This window comes from Cephus cinctus, unplaced genomic scaffold (genome assembly GCF_000341935.2).
Source record: "Cephus cinctus unplaced genomic scaffold, Ccin1 Ccin1_scaffold0413, whole genome shotgun sequence".
NCBI lineage: Eukaryota > Metazoa > Arthropoda > Insecta > Hymenoptera > Cephidae > Cephus > Cephus cinctus.
Window position 1 is genome coordinate 105,025 of NW_014333096.1, and position 16,684 is coordinate 121,708.

The following is a 16,684-nucleotide window of genomic DNA, read 5'->3' on the forward strand; positions in this document are numbered from 1 at the left end:
GAGCTACTTATATTGTATCCTTATTTTTGAGGGAAAAACGTCAAAATATATTCTTAAAGATAAATACCATTTATTTTATTGCATAGTGAATTGGTTTAAAAATTATTGCCAAATTATTTGTAATACATTGAAGTATCATGATGACCTCGGAAACAAAGACGTTTAAATGGTAATTTTCCTATATTTTCTACTGTTTTACTAAAATGCTGGTCCTATTAGATTTGCCTTGATTACGATTATAAAAAGATCTGCCATAAAAATTTTCAATAAGTACATAATTCAGAATCTAGTTTATTATGGGAATAAGAAACTATCTAACTTCTGTAACGTATATCTTTTTCTTAACTCGACATCGATAGCGAAAAATCCGCTCATACATCCACAAGCCAGGCGGGCGCCAGCCAATTCTTTTTTCATCGGGAACTGACGAGCCGGTATGAACTGGGAGTTGGGGTGGAACAGGCCCAACTTCACCAAAATGAGAGCTCTTACGGAACCTATCAGATAATGTGATAACTTAACGGATCCTGTCGATTTTTGGGGACGCGTAAAAGAACTGGGAGTTGGGGTGGAACAGGCCCGCGGGCGCCAGCCAATTCTTTTTTCATCGGGAACTGACGAGCCGGTATGAACTGGGAGTTGGGGTGGAACAGGCCCAACTTCACCAAAATGAGAGCTCTTACGGAACCTATCAGATAATGTGATAACTTAACGGATCCTGTCGATTTTTGGGGACGCGTAAAATCGAGAAATGCAACCGTAGGTGCTGATTTTTGGGGTCGCGTAAAATCAACAAACGCAACTGGATGCATGAGCGGGAGCAAAAGGTTACAAAAATGCACGGCCGCTCAGACTGCTAGGTTGAGGTAAAGAGGGTTGGAGTAAGAGTCAGGCAAATAGTGCGAGAGACAGCGACAACCGAACCGAATTTGAACTATCTAATCGAAATCCCTTCACTAATTAATAAATTCGGAGTCCTCACCGGAGCTGGTGCAGCTAATCCGTGAAGGCCGCGAACTGTATTCAAAGGACACTCAGGAGGGCACTGCACTAGGGCACAGCATTACACCTTTGGAACACTCCCAGAAAATCCATAGAACTTCCTAGATATCGCGAGAACTACATGAACGTGAACTTGCTATACCGTATCGAAATACGGCTAGAAAAACGAACAACAGATAGCACGGGAGCGCGAGCCAGTTCGTGACACTTCGGTCGGTGCCCCGAGACGGACTGCTTTTATAATAGCCAAATTCAAGAACTAATCATTCTGATTGGTCGAGATCCTTATAGCCGATAACTCTTCCATTTCCCTCGAGTCGTCCCTTTAAACCAAATCGAGAGCGTTCCTTAGCGAATCGGTACGTAACTTTTGGAGAACCTTCACGGCCGCTTCCCCAGGGCATCGGGCGACAGCTGGACACCACATCCTTAACTCGGGCAGGAGGGTTCCTCCTCTGCCCTTAACCGTATCAAAACTATATCTCCACCCACTCTACAGCCCTTTGCCCATCTCCAGCAGAGCGTCGGTATCTCACCCGGGCTTCTGCCGGTTCGTGAAGACGTCTCCGTCGGGTACTCTCGTCTGCCGGGCAACTCGGTACGTCGAGACTATCTTCCCATGGCAGATTCGAGCACGTCGACCACACAATAACGAAATCTTCCGAGAGCATTGGCATAACTATACAAATCAACCCGAGAGCGTAGTTTTTGAGGAGAGTGGCGACCCGAAGGGAATCCGAAATCGAGAACGTTATCTGTATCGGTAGCCGGAGTCGCCTTCTGACCGTGAATCGAAAAATCACGTCACACTTCATATGAATATTTCTTTAATTTCTATGAAATTTTGCTCGCATTAAAATGAGATAAAATACTATAAAGTTAATTTTTCTAAATCCTTTTTGTGATATCATATATTGTGTTATGACAAACAAGATAATACATATGAAATATATTTTAATAACATAAATGTATGTTATAAACAGCTTTCTGTCCAAATGTACCGATTAAAATTAATTTTATAATTGAAATCAAATGAAAAGACTAACATGTATGTATAATCATTGCATATCTGTTACGCAGTTCTCATACTAATATCTTTTGGTAGGAAATACGATCCAATATAATTTACGAAATCCCTGGAGAAGAGTTAATAGTATTTTCACAAAAGAAAAGCAGAAGAAGGTTGGTCAGACTACGAGCTCATCAATCAGATTGGTCAGCAGCTTTTGGACTGAATGCAATTTGTTCTACGTCTTTAATTGTATGCAAAGACGGAGAGCGAAGACGAAAATATAAAATTCAAGCAAAAATGACAACATCGCATTTCTCTCCGCTGCTAACGAAGATTTTAACATTTCTACCAAATTTTTTGGTGATCAATAAAACGAAGCGCAAATTAAGATTTATGGAGGAGAACGAAGAAGCAGATCTATGGAACGATCTGTTACCAAGTCAGGCAATTGCATTTTGGCCGTGTACAGAGTCAATGAAGATGCGTGTTAAGTGGAATAATAGTCAATTGGTGTCACAACATTTTGATTTTTCGATGGTTGGAGAAAACATACTAAGAATGGATAATGGGGTAAGTCATCCTTTTATGAATTCAAGAAAAAGCGTCGCAATCTTGCAACAGTTAGTCTTTTGTACTAATTATACGTCTACCTTACATTCATATTGTTTTTGCACCAAACATCTTACAGTGTTCCTGTTGATACGAATTATAGCTATACGATGCTTTTCACGCTATTGTAATAGATTATGTCTGACAAGTAAATAAATTTTTAATATTTACATTACAGACAGCCTTGTGTGTAGAGGTACAACGCAGTAATAACTCACCATTTAGCATAACATTCCGACGATATCAAAATGGAGATGCTCCCGTCAGGGTTGACAATTTTTGTGAAGACTTATTCTTAAAAATCCACCAAATCAACTTAGGCCAAGTTGCTCTATTGAGTCCTTTTCAAAGTCTTCTTTATACCTGGGATGATCCAAGTAAAACCAGAGAACTTATTTGGAACGTGTACGACAATAAAACTAAAGGCTATAAAGCTCAATTTCAAACGGTAAGGTTTTGAAGCTTAATTGACTTTAGTAGTTCGATATTTTAATAATTTATTAACATTTATTAATTTGCTAATTCACCAATAAAAAAGAGAAGTAATGATATTTATATGCTATGGTACTGTTATAAGAATCTCCATCTCTTTGTAATCCTAGTAGATATTGTTAAATAATGAAAATAATAATTACAGGATGGATATGGACAAGAAACAGTTTCATTTCGAACTCTAAAGCGAACCACTATCACCGACAGTTCTATATCTTTTTCGGAGAAATTTACTTCCAGCACGAAGAGTCCAAATTCAATGACAGGGCAAAGCAGTAGCGATGATACTGATAGCGAAACTGAATTAGAAATATCGAGCATTGAACAAGTACGGAAAGATAGGGCGATTGTTTATTGGGTTAGCTTCAAAGAAAAGCACCAAAGAGTTTTACTATTCACACAAGATGAAAACATATTTTTAAAGGCCAAATTTATAGTAGAACCAGAACCAAGTCAGATCGAAGTTTTCTGCTCTCTTGCTGGAATTGGCATGAGTATCGTTAGTATCATTAAAGATTAAATATTTGCAATTATACAGTTGCTTGAAAATATAGCGCTTTAAAACAGTTAGCCTGATGAAATTAATTTTTCACAGGTTGTGCATCATGAAGAACGACTACGAGAGCTGGCATATGCTGCTATAACAGATTCTGCTCCACATTGGGAAGTTTCCATTGGAAACCGTTGGAAAACTTTAACTTTGGAGCTAAGTGCATGGATTGAGGATAAGTGTAAAGCCTCCTTAAAGAAAGCACAGCTAGATAATTTCATAGATGTAATAATCGATTGTTACTTTTATAACATATATAATTATTCGTTAACCATATATTACTTAAATTTTATTTACAGATCGATTTTACAAAGATGCACATGACCAAACCATTCTTTGGAAAATTGCGAAGAACTTATTCGCCAGGTATTTGGTTTCACTATAGGAGCTCGTATTCCAACATTTATCTGCAAGGAAAGATTTACAGAGTACAGGTGATTTAACATACTGTTGTTATTCAACCAATGAGATTCACGTTATGACATCGTTTGCTTTTTCTCATCTAGATTGACAATCAACTACGAGGTGCTCTATTTCCTGTAGTTTTGTCCTCTGATTCAAAACAATGTTTTGCGAGTAATGTTACAAATCGTAAACTTAAACCAGCCGTGGAACTACTTTGCGTAAAACAAAAGAAAGCTACTCATGATGTGTATAAGTAAGTGTACTACGTTCTTTTTTTTTCAGAATATTTTAATTAATTCATTAAATAGTGGAATTGTACAATTCTAATAGAGCATATAGCTCATAAACAAATCTATTAATGTTGTGTGAATAATATGATTTTAAATTCAACACTGACTAGACGGGTCTCTTTATCTTTTTATAATAAAGCGTTAGTTTTTTACACAGCAAATAAAAGTACACTACTTTATAACCCATAAATAAGTACTTATATTCCTTATTAACTATTACAAATTATTACAATATTATAAATTTACAATTTATGTAATATGATTTGAATTAACTACGAAACTTATAAGCAACGTCATGTTTTTGCATTCATGAATTTGCAGAAAAATTATCATTGTTGTTCGCGAGTTTACGCTAAAGTTGCACGAAGAGTTTCTCGTACGCCTCCTAGACGATCTGATGCCGAAAAGAATCGAAACGAAATTTTCTGTCGCAGCAAGATTAAGGAAAGATCTCTCTAACATTCATCATCCTCTTTACTGTACAAAAGAGAAGGTACATTTCTTATATATGTATATTTTGTTAATTATTGTCAATTATAACATTTTTATATCACATATTACAGATTAACGACGGGCGACACAAAACCGTTGTAGAATTCTTTCATGTCTCTCCTCTTAAAATTTATCTGAAACTATTGGCAAGTGCAGAAGGACTTAACGCTCGCCTTTACAATAGTACGTCGAGCTATTGCAGTTTCGTGAGGTTTCTATTCGAATATGCATGCAGGGAACCGTTTGAAAAAAGTGCTGAAATCAGGTAAGAGTTCATCACTATTTTTTCAATTATTAATATATTCTTACTATTAACAACACTTTAAACCATCGACTATAGGATACCTCATTATGAAAAAATATATATCACGGTAGACATTGATCAATTTTTAAAAAATACTTGGGAAAGCTATATTGGTAAAGTAACGCAACAGTTCAACGTGTTAATTCTATCTTCTACTGTCTTGGGCAATCCTTATGGTTACAATTTCAAAATAGCAGCAGATAGCATCTGCGAATCAGATTTAGTAAGTATATCTTTAATATATTGAATCATCATAACTATCAATCAAGTCAATCGATTCAATCATTTCTATACATCATATGTAAAATGATTTAGATTAATTTGACAAAACTCTAAGAGATGCTTAAACCGATTAGATTCTGAAGAAAAAGTGTCTAAACTATTTAATAGCTTTATTATTAAGATATAAACCGATTAGTCTATAAGCTAAGAAATAACTCAAGTATAAATTGCTATACAAACTGCGCTAGACTTTCAGCAACATACTTATTCCTGCATATAATTATACTTATTTTTTTATTTAATTGTGATATGAATTATGCAATTTTTAGTTGCGACGTGCTTACTTTTCGGCTCAGCTTCATTGGTTCTGTATCTGTTGAAAAAATCGTTCCCTGAAATTTATGATCGGTATTCTGTCTTCGAGATATCTGTGTATACATGTAACTTGAGAGAACAAATGTCACGGTTTCAATAATTAATTTAGGATATATCAATATATTTTTCTACAGATTCCAACAGGCGAAGAGATTGCTGATAAACTGAGTTACGAAATTGCATGTCTTTTGGGAAACTGTACAGCTGATGTTACGCAATCTTCTCTCTTGAATTTTGACAACACCGAGCATTGTGCTATACGTCCAAAGGTGAATAATGGTTTTATTATAAAGTTATATAGAATTATGAAAGTAGTTGTTGAATGAAATTTATTTGAATTTCAGGACAAAGCTGTAGGATTTGAAAGCACCCAAATACCGTTAACCGTTTTAATGGCTAATTCTTCTTTTCCTATTGGCGTAGAGTTAGAACTTTCCGGCTTAGTAGTGAAGCCTACAAGCAGTGAGTAAAAGCATATATACAAAGATTTTAGAGAATCAATGACTGATTCTACCTTAATATTTTACAGCTGTCTATCAAGAGGAGTTAAAATATTTCTTGAGAACATTGGGAAAAAGGATTCTAAGCCTGACAAAAAAAGAAAGTGTCGCGCACTTTCTACCAAGTTTAATAATGGACACGATTAAAAGGTGTGATAGTCGTGAAATTTGATGAAATATTGTTTAAATTAATTATTTGGATTTAATCTAAAATATATATTTTAGGGCCCAAGACATAGGATACGAATTTGTGTCTCGTGTTCGTTTACCTCGCTATGTGAATCCTTATTTGGTAGGTAATAGCTTAATTGTCAACAATATTTAAATTAATGCAACAATTTTCTTGACGCCTTTCACGCATCTTATAATACCGTTTATCATTCATTTAGGGTGTCGAATTCTATTCCTCTCATAAAGCAATGGGAATGCATTTACTAAACACAATAAGTAATGGACACTATGCAGATATGGATGCATACTGGGCACACGTAGTGCTATCTACTGATGGTGAACGTATTGCTCTTGTGTCCCTGCGGTATGTATAAATATGCTTGACATATTTAATTCTCTCTCTTAGGTATTTGTTTTAATAATGACTCTCCTCCTTCTTTTTCAGTCGGATATTTCTTCTTGAAAAAAGATGTATGTGGGGCTCTTGGAATGTAGTATGGACCATAGAAGTTAATCAGCTTGTTCAACCACCTAAAGTCGTGAAGAACAAATTGATTTTCTATGTTAACAAGGTACAGTTACTCGTGCGAAAGCGCCCGTGTGTTTCATCGTGATAGTACACTTCACATTCTTCTATAGAAATTTAATATATCAATCACCAAGGTGTTCTGATTCCTTTAGCGTCATACGCATATGCCTTTATTGCTATCTCGTCTTGTTATGGTAACGAAATGGTATGCTAGGAATATTTTTCTTTTATGCCGCATTCGACACACTTGAGTACACTTTTACCCAAGTATGTTTCTTTTACGCGACAAAATGATTGTTATTAATCATCTTTACTAGAATAGACGGATGAACTCATATGGCTGTGCAATAGAAGTTTGATTAGACGAGAAAAGCTATGCCGAAAGCGTTAATTTGCACTCTAAAGAAAAATGCTCTGTATGCAACGACATTAATCCAGAAAGTTTCACTATTAATTCACGAGATGGTGTTATGTGATGTACAGTGTTTATACAATTTTGACGGTCGTTTTAGTACGTGGTTTAAAAAAGTTATTCGTACAAGACAATAATATTTCTTTTATTTATCTTTTTCTTAACTCGACGCCGATAGCGAAACACCCGAGAACGAACTATCTTCGAGAACCAACCTACGTTACCTTCGGCCGTCCACCCTTCGCTCATGCATCCGCAAGCCAGGCGGGCGCCAGCCAATTCTTTTTTCACCGGGAACTGACGAGCCGGTATGAACTGGGAGTTGGGGTGGAACAGGCCCAACTTCACCAAAATGAGAGCTCTTACGGAACCTATCAGATAATGCGATAACTTAACGGATCCTGTTGATTTTTGGGGAAGCGTAAAATCGAGAAACGCAGCCGTAGGTGCTGATTTTTGGGGTCGCGTAAAATCAACAAACGCAACTGGATGCATGAGCGGGAGCAAAAGGTTACAAAAATGCACGGCCGCTCAGACTGCTAGGTTGAGGTAAAGAGGGTCGGAGTAAGAGTCAGGCAAATAGTGCGAGAGACAGAGAGCAATGAACCGAGAACGTAAAAGAACGAATCTGAACTATCAAATCGAAATCCCTTTACCAATTAATAAATTGGGAGTCCTCACCGGAGCTGGTACAGCTAATCCCTGAAAACCGAGAACAGCATCCAAAGGACACTCATGAGGGCACAGCATTACACCTCCGGAACACTCACAGGAAATTCATAGAATTTCCTGGATATCGCGAGAGCAACGCGAGGACTACATGAACGAGAACTTGCTATACCGTATTGAAACACAACTAGACAAACTATCAACAGATAGCACGGGAGCGCGAGCCAGCTCGTGACACCGCGGTCGGTGCACCGAGACGGACTGCTTTGACAATAGTCAAATTCGAGAACTAATCATTCTGATTGGTCGATATCCTTATAGCCGATAACTCTTCCATTTCCCTCGAGTCGTCCCTTTAAACCAAATTGGGAGCGTTCCTTAGCGGATCGGTACGTAATACTTTTGAAGATCCTTCACGGTCGCTTCCCCAGGGCATCGTGCGACAGCTGGGCACCACATCCTTAACTCGGGCAAGAGGGTTCCTCCCCTGCCCTTAACCGTATCAAAACTATATCTCCGCCCGCTCTACAGCCCTTTGCCCATCTCCAGCGGAGCGTCGGTATCTCACCCGGGCTTCTGCCGGTTCGTGAAGACGTCTCCGTCGGGTACTCTCCTCTGTCGGGGAACGCTGTACGTCGAGACTATCTCCCCACGGCAGATTCGGGCAACTCGACCTCAACTAAACCCTAACGTAATCTTCCGAAAGCATTGGCATAACTATACAAATCAATCCGAGAGCATAGCTTCTGAGCAGGGTGGTGACCCGACGGGATCCTGAAATCAAGAACGTTATCTGTATCGGTAATCGTAGTCGCCTTGTGACCGTGAATCGAAAAATCACGTCGCAGAATATATATGAGTATAATAATATTCATCTAGAAAAAGAGTATTACACAGTTGCTAGTCACGGTCATGTGGATGGAACATGTCAAAGTAACTTCAGTCCAGCATTTTCCTTTGAAAATCAGGGAATATGTAATGTCTGTATGATAACGAAACGTTTTGTTGACAAAATGTGGAAGCAATTCACTGAATAGATTGAATTCAGATTTGTAGGAAAACTTAAGGAATGCGGATATACATGAAGTAGTAACAATTGCAAATATCCAATGATCCCAGTTTTAAATTGACACCTGTACAAACTTAATTTTCTTGTGACGGCGAATGCAGCAGATATAGCCCAATTGTTCACGTGCCGTGCCTGAAACGTCTTGCAGTGATACTTCAGTTTTACGTTGCCGATCCTGACTTTTTTAAGCTGACGCTACAAAACAGAAAAGAGCGCAGTTTCAAAATTGGAATTGGAATAGTTAATGATATCTTAATTTTTTCCTTGTTTTTTTTTTTAAATATTCTACTGTGGGTCCAACATTATTGACATCGTCGTCGTATAGGTATAGTCATCGTTTGAAATTAGTTGCATTTATATGAACCATCTTATTAATAATGTAAGAGAGTTCATTTTTTCAGGAATTAATCTATAATCACATGCCATACAACGCAACATCCTAAAGTAGCCTTTAAGATGCCTAAAAGAAAACTTCAACGAATAAGATCTCTTTTAGTCATATCAAAGATGACTAGGATTTGTATTGTCTGGGATAATTATAACTAAATGACGTTATCTTCAATCAATTTTAGATTTAATATCAACCCAAAATATGTAGACAGTATGAGTATAATAATATTATTAGTTTGCTACACGCGATGAATTCATAAACGACAAAACAAAATTATGAATATTAGTCAAAAGCACAACTCTTGAAGCCGAATGTGACGTTAATCAAAATTAAAAGAATTGTTAGGCTTTGCATATACATACAGAATTGAACAAGATTTTGAAAATATCCGCTTAACATTTACATAGTCGTTTACTTGAGACCGCAGAATGCTATCTATGTATTTGAAAAATACATTCTTATGGTAATTAATGTCACAGGAGAGATTATGAATGTGCTTTTTTTTTGCAGAACGAAAAAACGTGCGCTCTCAATACAGACTGGTACATAGAAAGCAACGACAAGATCGCCCTGGAGTGGCTGTGTCGTCAAGCAGAGAGCGTCATTATATTAAATATGGAAAATAGTATTTGTGTGGCAACAGAATATGAAATGTCGTAACTATGGAAATCAACGTATATTTTAATTAACTACCTACAATAATAAATCTTACCGTGAATGCAAACGAAATTGTGTAACACCCGTCAACATATATTTATATTATCCATTTTTTCCCTTCTCGCCGTTGAATTGCAAAGTGTTCTGGATAAAGTACGTCTAGTTTATTTCATAATTTATTTACAAAAAGTCTTAGTAAATTACACTTACAGGCATCTCCACTCAAACTAAAGTAAATAATTTAAGAGCTACACGTATTAAGATGTCTATAGAATAGGGTATTTTTTTTTTGAGGCTGGGGACGTGTTTGGTTCAATGTAAATGTTCCGTGCACATCTTGGCTTATCCTCGCTCGCGCGTCGAAGAGCGGAACTATAAAGTTTTAACTACTGTTACGGAACTGAAAAATTGGTCAATCCGGAGATGTCAAAGATATACAACAGTTGACAACCGTGACGATGAAGACGGCAATAACAAGTGACAACAATAATAACGACGATGACAGTGTCGGCATGATGATAACTATAGCAGCAACATTGATGACGATGATGATGATGAGAATAACGATGATCTTGACGACGGCGACGACGGCACCAACGGCAACGACGATGACGATCAGAATTATAACGACGTCGAGTTGTCGATCGTCAATGAACGACAGAAAAATCTAATATAATAATTGTACACTGATCGCCTTTGTCGTACCGAACTGATGACTTTGAATGCGCAAACTGTAATTAGGGATTTAAAAATGTACAACACGCAATAACAGCGCGTTCCTCTGTCTCTCTTGTATTTTCAAGTTGCTCAATGCCATAGCGCTAATTCCAAAGTTCATAAGTTCTATAGACACCATTTGATACGTCTTCCTTTTTTCCGTTTTCGCTGAAAATTGATTTTAAACCGATTCAGTTCATTTTGCAAGCACATTCACCATGAAACGTCCTAAATTTCAGTACCGTCACGTTTTTCATGTTCTCGCGAGACAACCTAGGAAGGAGGTGTGGAGATGAAAAAAAAAATGAATGCCTTGTTATTTAAGTGCGTGATCGTTTGCTAACTTTTCTAAACTATTCATTCAGAGACGTTGCTCTCCCCTCCAACCCAACATCCCACTTTTGTTTTTCTGTTTACTGCAACCATAGCTGTTTGAACTTTCTATCTCTCGATACTTTTGCAGGCACACATTATCCAACTTAATCTCTTCTCATCATTCCACCTTTAGTATTACCAAGCATACTCACTTTCATTATGACAAGTACACAGTCACATTCACGCATTAATTCTCTTTCTCTCTCTCTCTCTCTCTCTCTCTCTCTCTCTCTCTCTCTCTGATGCACATACTCCACGTAACGACGTATCACACATCAGTTTTCGTTTTCGTCCAGCATCAACTCTCTTCCTTCTATGGTTCCACCTGCATTTTCTAAAAATCGAGACTCCTGTGGTATAGAGGTCTACTCGCATTTGCGAGCGGCCACTCGCACTTGCGCCACAAGCGCAGCACAAATTGAATAAGATTCAATGGAAGTATGTATTATCTACAAAATATCTTAGTTACTCGCTAATTACAGCACAAAAACATGCAAATATAAAAATTTGCATTATATTATTATTATATTTATATAATCGTCACCCGACTATCGTTCCATGTCGCACCATCGGTTTGTCGAGTGTCCATGTATTCTTTCTGTTTTCTCATTCTCGTCAATTTATCGGTTTATATATTATTATGCGGCTGCTGCTGCTTCTCAAGTCTTTTTTCGTAATTATGAGATATCTTACACTATCGATATTATTCCAATTCACGAATGAAAGGTATACCAATGGCGCACCTCACCGAGAGTATACCTACGCGCTAACACCAATAATTAGCTTTTTTTTTCTTACTCGTTAAACTCGATATAAAACTACAACTACGCCGCAGTAGCGTTCCTCACTTTCCACTTTCCAATTGGCGGCGTGCACGACACGTCCATAGAAACATAGAGGAGACAGAAAACACTGGGCGCGTGCTGAGTTACGACGTAGTAGTGGTGGTGGTGGTTGTGGTGGTGACAGTGGTGGTGTTGGTGATAATGGTGGTGAGAATAGTGGTCGTGACGTTGCTAATAACATTATTAGTGTTGTTGCTGTTGCTGCTGCTACTGTTGTTACTGTTAACGCCATTACTGCCCGCACCTCCCACGCCTCCCCGAGAACATTGGAATAGGACACGCGCCACTATCGCAGCAACCTGCTGATCCAGGATTTGGCTCATGACCAGGGCGAGTAGACGAGACTCGTGTTGAAGTAACAAGGTTCTATTGTCAGGATGCCTGGCCAGGTTAAGGAGAGTGCCTGCTGCGCGTCGTAGCATGTCCAGACTTGTGCCCATCGATTCTGGATTGTCTCGAAGAGCTGCGAGACCATGTTGATTCGCCACTCCGAGAGCACTGCTCTCCGCCTGCTCTATGAATGCCACAAGAAGGGCAACGCAGGGTGTTTGAAGGGCAATTGTGCGGGCGACACCACTGTCGGCGGCTGAGAGAAAGTGAAGGAGATTCACGCCAAACTCGCGCAACACTTGCTCTTCACTACGGCATAGCAACCTGGTTAGGACTGAGCACAGCCTCTGTAGTCGAGAGTAGGGCGGAGTGGCAACAACTAGGTCGACATTACTTTCAGTGACGCAGAGCTTGCAGAGGGCTTCCAAGGCGAGTCTCTGGGGTGAAAGGGAAGAATTTGGGCTAACCGTTGGAAACGGGTCTTGACCATGTGCCGCAGGGCAAACGGCCCAATGTAGAAGACCGTCCAGTACAGGCCGCGATATTTCTTCCGGATGTTGACTCAGATCCATGTGACCGGCTATATTCGCTGCCATCACGAGCACATTTTCTCTGATATGGTGAAGAAAGTCCCACCACCATTCACTCTCGCCTTGTAAACTACTACAGGAATCAGCAAAGTCGGCATCTTCCTCCCGATCGTAATTTCGCGTTTTTTGCGTCCTAACGGGATGTTCATGATGTAGAAGGAGCAATTTTCCTAACAGACTTAGAAACGTTACGTTCTTCGCGAACTCTATTTCATTTCCAGGGATAAAAGTAAGGTTCCTGAGAATCGTCGAGAGGCAAACGCAACGCCGTGCTAAACTGTCTTGACTCTCTGTGACGAGGTAAAGGCTAGCCTCATCCCTCGAGTAACTTTCATCCTCGTAATCGTTTATCCGTCTCCTTTTCAGCGTTCCAGCTGGATCTCTAATCTTCAATCTTGGTCCCTCACTCGCCTCCTTTTCATCTCTCGCCTCATCCCTCGCGTCTGTCCCATCCCTTACACCTACTTCTTCCGCCTCTTCGCTCTCTTCAATCTCTCGCTTGATTTCCCTCTTTTCCAACTCGGCTGTACTCAGAGAGTCACTTATCCCGTTATGGTTGGGGAACGAATCCTCGTCGGTTTTCGATATCCCACTAAAGTGTTCACCCATGTTATTGTTTGCCTTAGCCTCGCTTTCGCATTCTTTCCTGGGCACGTCATTCTTCTTCTCGAATAATTCCCTAGTAAGATCATTCATTTCCATTGGTTCCTTCTTGATCCTGGATAACACGTCACTCAGAGTTTTCGTTTTCTTCTTCTTGTCAGCTTGCTTGCGTTCACCGCAATCCTTCAATTTGTCACTCGACTCATCGGACTTCTTCGTGGAATCCAAGTTATCGTGAAGGGTACTGGTACCGTCAACTTTGGATTCCTCTTTCGTGTCCACGCTCTCTACTTCCTTTTGTAAAAGAGGAGGCTTCTCATCTCTGAGATGTCGCGCGAACGGTAACGTGCTCACTTCGGACTGAAAGGATGTCACTATGTATTTGGTAGAGTTACTATCCACTTGCCACGGTTCAGTATCCGCTTCACAGTCTTGATGATCCCAGGGTCTACGAGAGTCCAATACGAAGAGGTCATCGTCACGCGGCACTACCTTCACAGGACGACCCCGTCTCGACAGGAACGTGTAATTCGAAGTAGAGAGAAGTTTAGCGCGATCTTCGGCATCTATAGGCCGTGTCACAGCGCCAAGGTCAACGTCAGGACCTTCTGAAGTTTGACACCAATAACGTTCGTCGTCCACCGCCGCGAAGTCAAACATGTCGGAAAGGGAACGAGAAAAATGTTCCAGCAGAACGTCCAACAGACCAGGAAGATGCGCCAGTCCAAAGTAACTTACCTGGAAAGCAGAGAAAAATATTTTTAAGAAAAAACCTCGCACACTACAACGAAAACGGTTTTTTATGAAAAATGGCCCGCTTACGGAAGTGTCATCAAATAGTAGAATGTTTAAAACGTCAAGGGCCCAACAGCTTTCAGCAAGAAGACCAGAGCGTAAAGCCATCATGATACGCCAAGCTTCTACCGGCGCCACATCTGCACGTGTCAATTTACGCCGTTTGTAAAGAAGCGGTGTTATTGCTTCCACGCTGTCGGAAGGGAATGTCATTTCTCTCTTCGGGGTAGGTTGTTGACCAATCATTGGATTCATTCCTAGTTGACTCTGAAAATAATAAATTCATCGGTAATTAATCACATTTCCCCTTGCATTAAATGAGTACGCAACAAACATCAAACATACTTTTTATCATGAAACAATTTTTTTTTAATGAATAGCAATAAACTCACCTTATGCAAAGAGTGGAAAAAAGTTGCACCTTATGCAAGTATTGTATGCAAAAACTTTGTACGTTTTTTTAAGGACGATGTAAAAAAAATTAACCAAAAAATGATCTCAATAAAATCTCTCGAAACGCTCATAATACAACAATGATAAATCAAATAAATGCAACACTTAATGCAAAATGCCTTTATACATATGTATAAATAATGCCTACGTGAAATTTGATTTAACGTTTTGCCATTAAATTTATAAATAATTCTACAGAAGTTAAAAGTTTTGCTATACTTTTTTGATTGGCTCAGTTAATTACACTGCACATCATCAACAGTCATAGGAATAGTACATTAATTTACAAATACATTATAATTAAAATAGTAATTTAAGAAACGAAGAATTTTCCGTTTCTCTTCGTTCTTCATAAACATAAAAAGAAAAACCTTTTGCATTGATGCATCGTGCAACATTCACTTTATAGCATGCATGAAGCATATTTTTCAGATATGACCATTCTGCACTTTAATACAAAATCTAATTCTCATGCGTTTAGTAACGGCGATAATAATAAAAGTCACTGACATGTCAAAAACAAAAGCATTACGAATTGAATGCAAATAACTTTCCTATCTCATCCGATAATCCAGTCAGGTACATACGAATAGTCAAAAGTGCCATCATGACAGTAAATTCAACATAATTTTTCTTTTCGACAGAATAGTAGTTCTTCAAAGAAAAGTGAAGTATTATGGAATTTACGAAAACTCGAAAAGAGTAGTTAATAAACTAATTCGAAAAACGTACAAGTATTGAGCTAAGAGCAATAACGTAGAAGATAATGTGACAAACCTGATGCGAGCTAGGAGGAGGATAGAGCGGAGAGGGTTGGTTCGGATAGCGATGGTCCCACGGTGGTGGTGGCGCGTGTGTAATAGCATTTATGTTTGGTTGCGAAGATGGCCTAGGTGGTTGTTGACTGGACCACTGCTGTCCGCCGGTTATCCCACCAACCCCTGTAGAAGGCGAACCCGCAGTTGCAACTTGAGGCGGTTGTTGCTGTTGTTGCGACTGCTGCTGGGATTGCTGACTCGGATAAGGTACTCGATTACTCGCAGTAGGACTGCTATATTGGTTCGTCGTACTTGTCCAGCCTATCGCACAAATAACCGATAATATAAGTCATGAGACAGTACATTAAGTATGAGAGCATAGATGAAGAAGGTATTGAATTTAACCTGGATAGGTCGGTCTTTGTTGATTATACGGAGGATACTGCTGATCTTTGGCAAAGTCTGGATGGCGTCTTGGTTGCGTTGGTCCTGGTGGAGGAGGTGGCATGTTCTTGTTCGCCGTTGCACCTCCAGAGTACATCTGATTCCCTCCCGGTGTTCCGTACGCCGCCTTTAACGTTTATTGAACTAAAGAGCAGGTCGTGCTAAGCCGTCACAATCGAGGAAGGGTAAAACAATTCCACGAGAGGACGCTAAAGCGCCTTGGGTTTGATAATTTTCCAAAGATGGATTACGTTAAATTGTTCTGTTATGTTTTTTTGATTTAACAGCGTTACCTGTTCCTGCCGATAGTAATCTTGCGGACAGGAGTACGTCGGAGTCGCCGGCGACTGTGACGGAGAGGATGGTTGGCTCGTTGATGGTGGCTGAGCGTTTGGAGGATGACCTTGCGGCCCAGAGATATAGTTGTTATTGCGTGCACTGGGTGGCGTAGCGGTCGAGTAGCCTGATGGCTGTTGACCGCCGGCATACCTGTTGTACATTTCCTGACCTGCGGTATTATTCGGCGGCATATTTCCCCCAGCATAAGCTCTGCGAACACGGAGTGAAGTATACGTTCGTAAGTATGAAACAGACTGGATCCAACCATACGCAGCTATGCGCGA

General features: G+C 39.5%; 2 protein-coding genes across 5 annotated transcripts in view; one reads left to right on the plus strand and one right to left on the minus strand.

Moving 5' to 3' along the window:
• LOC107267586 (vacuolar protein sorting-associated protein 13A) overlaps positions 1-10,223 on the plus strand; it is a 24,073-nt gene extending 13,850 nt beyond the window's left edge. For both annotated transcript variants that reach the window (XM_025084922.1, XM_015739504.2), the window contains exons 37-52: positions 2,108-2,584; positions 2,802-3,071; positions 3,261-3,614; positions 3,711-3,890; positions 3,965-4,099; positions 4,172-4,323; positions 4,682-4,853; positions 4,924-5,117; positions 5,193-5,379; positions 5,888-6,022; positions 6,098-6,215; positions 6,283-6,403; positions 6,479-6,545; positions 6,643-6,788; positions 6,870-6,996; positions 10,005-10,223. In XM_025084922.1, the coding sequence (XP_024940690.1) occupies positions 2,108-2,584; positions 2,802-3,071; positions 3,261-3,614; positions 3,711-3,890; positions 3,965-4,099; positions 4,172-4,323; positions 4,682-4,853; positions 4,924-5,117; positions 5,193-5,379; positions 5,888-6,022; positions 6,098-6,215; positions 6,283-6,403; positions 6,479-6,545; positions 6,643-6,788; positions 6,870-6,996; positions 10,005-10,154 (2,985 nt within the window). In that variant the 3' untranslated portion in view covers positions 10,155-10,223. The remainder of the gene's footprint in view (positions 1-2,107; positions 2,585-2,801; positions 3,072-3,260; positions 3,615-3,710; positions 3,891-3,964; positions 4,100-4,171; positions 4,324-4,681; positions 4,854-4,923; positions 5,118-5,192; positions 5,380-5,887; positions 6,023-6,097; positions 6,216-6,282; positions 6,404-6,478; positions 6,546-6,642; positions 6,789-6,869; positions 6,997-10,004) is intronic.
• Positions 10,156-16,684, minus strand: part of LOC107267588 (trithorax group protein osa) — a 22,013-nt gene continuing 15,484 nt past the window's right edge. For all 3 annotated transcript variants that reach the window (XM_015739507.2, XM_015739506.2, XM_015739505.2), the window contains 5 exons: positions 16,355-16,610; positions 16,023-16,188; positions 15,637-15,938; positions 14,434-14,673; positions 10,156-14,349 (listed from right to left, as the gene is read on the minus strand). In XM_015739507.2, the coding sequence (XP_015594993.1) occupies positions 12,172-14,349; positions 14,434-14,673; positions 15,637-15,938; positions 16,023-16,188; positions 16,355-16,610 (3,142 nt within the window). In that variant the 3' untranslated portion in view covers positions 10,156-12,171. The remainder of the gene's footprint in view (positions 14,350-14,433; positions 14,674-15,636; positions 15,939-16,022; positions 16,189-16,354; positions 16,611-16,684) is intronic.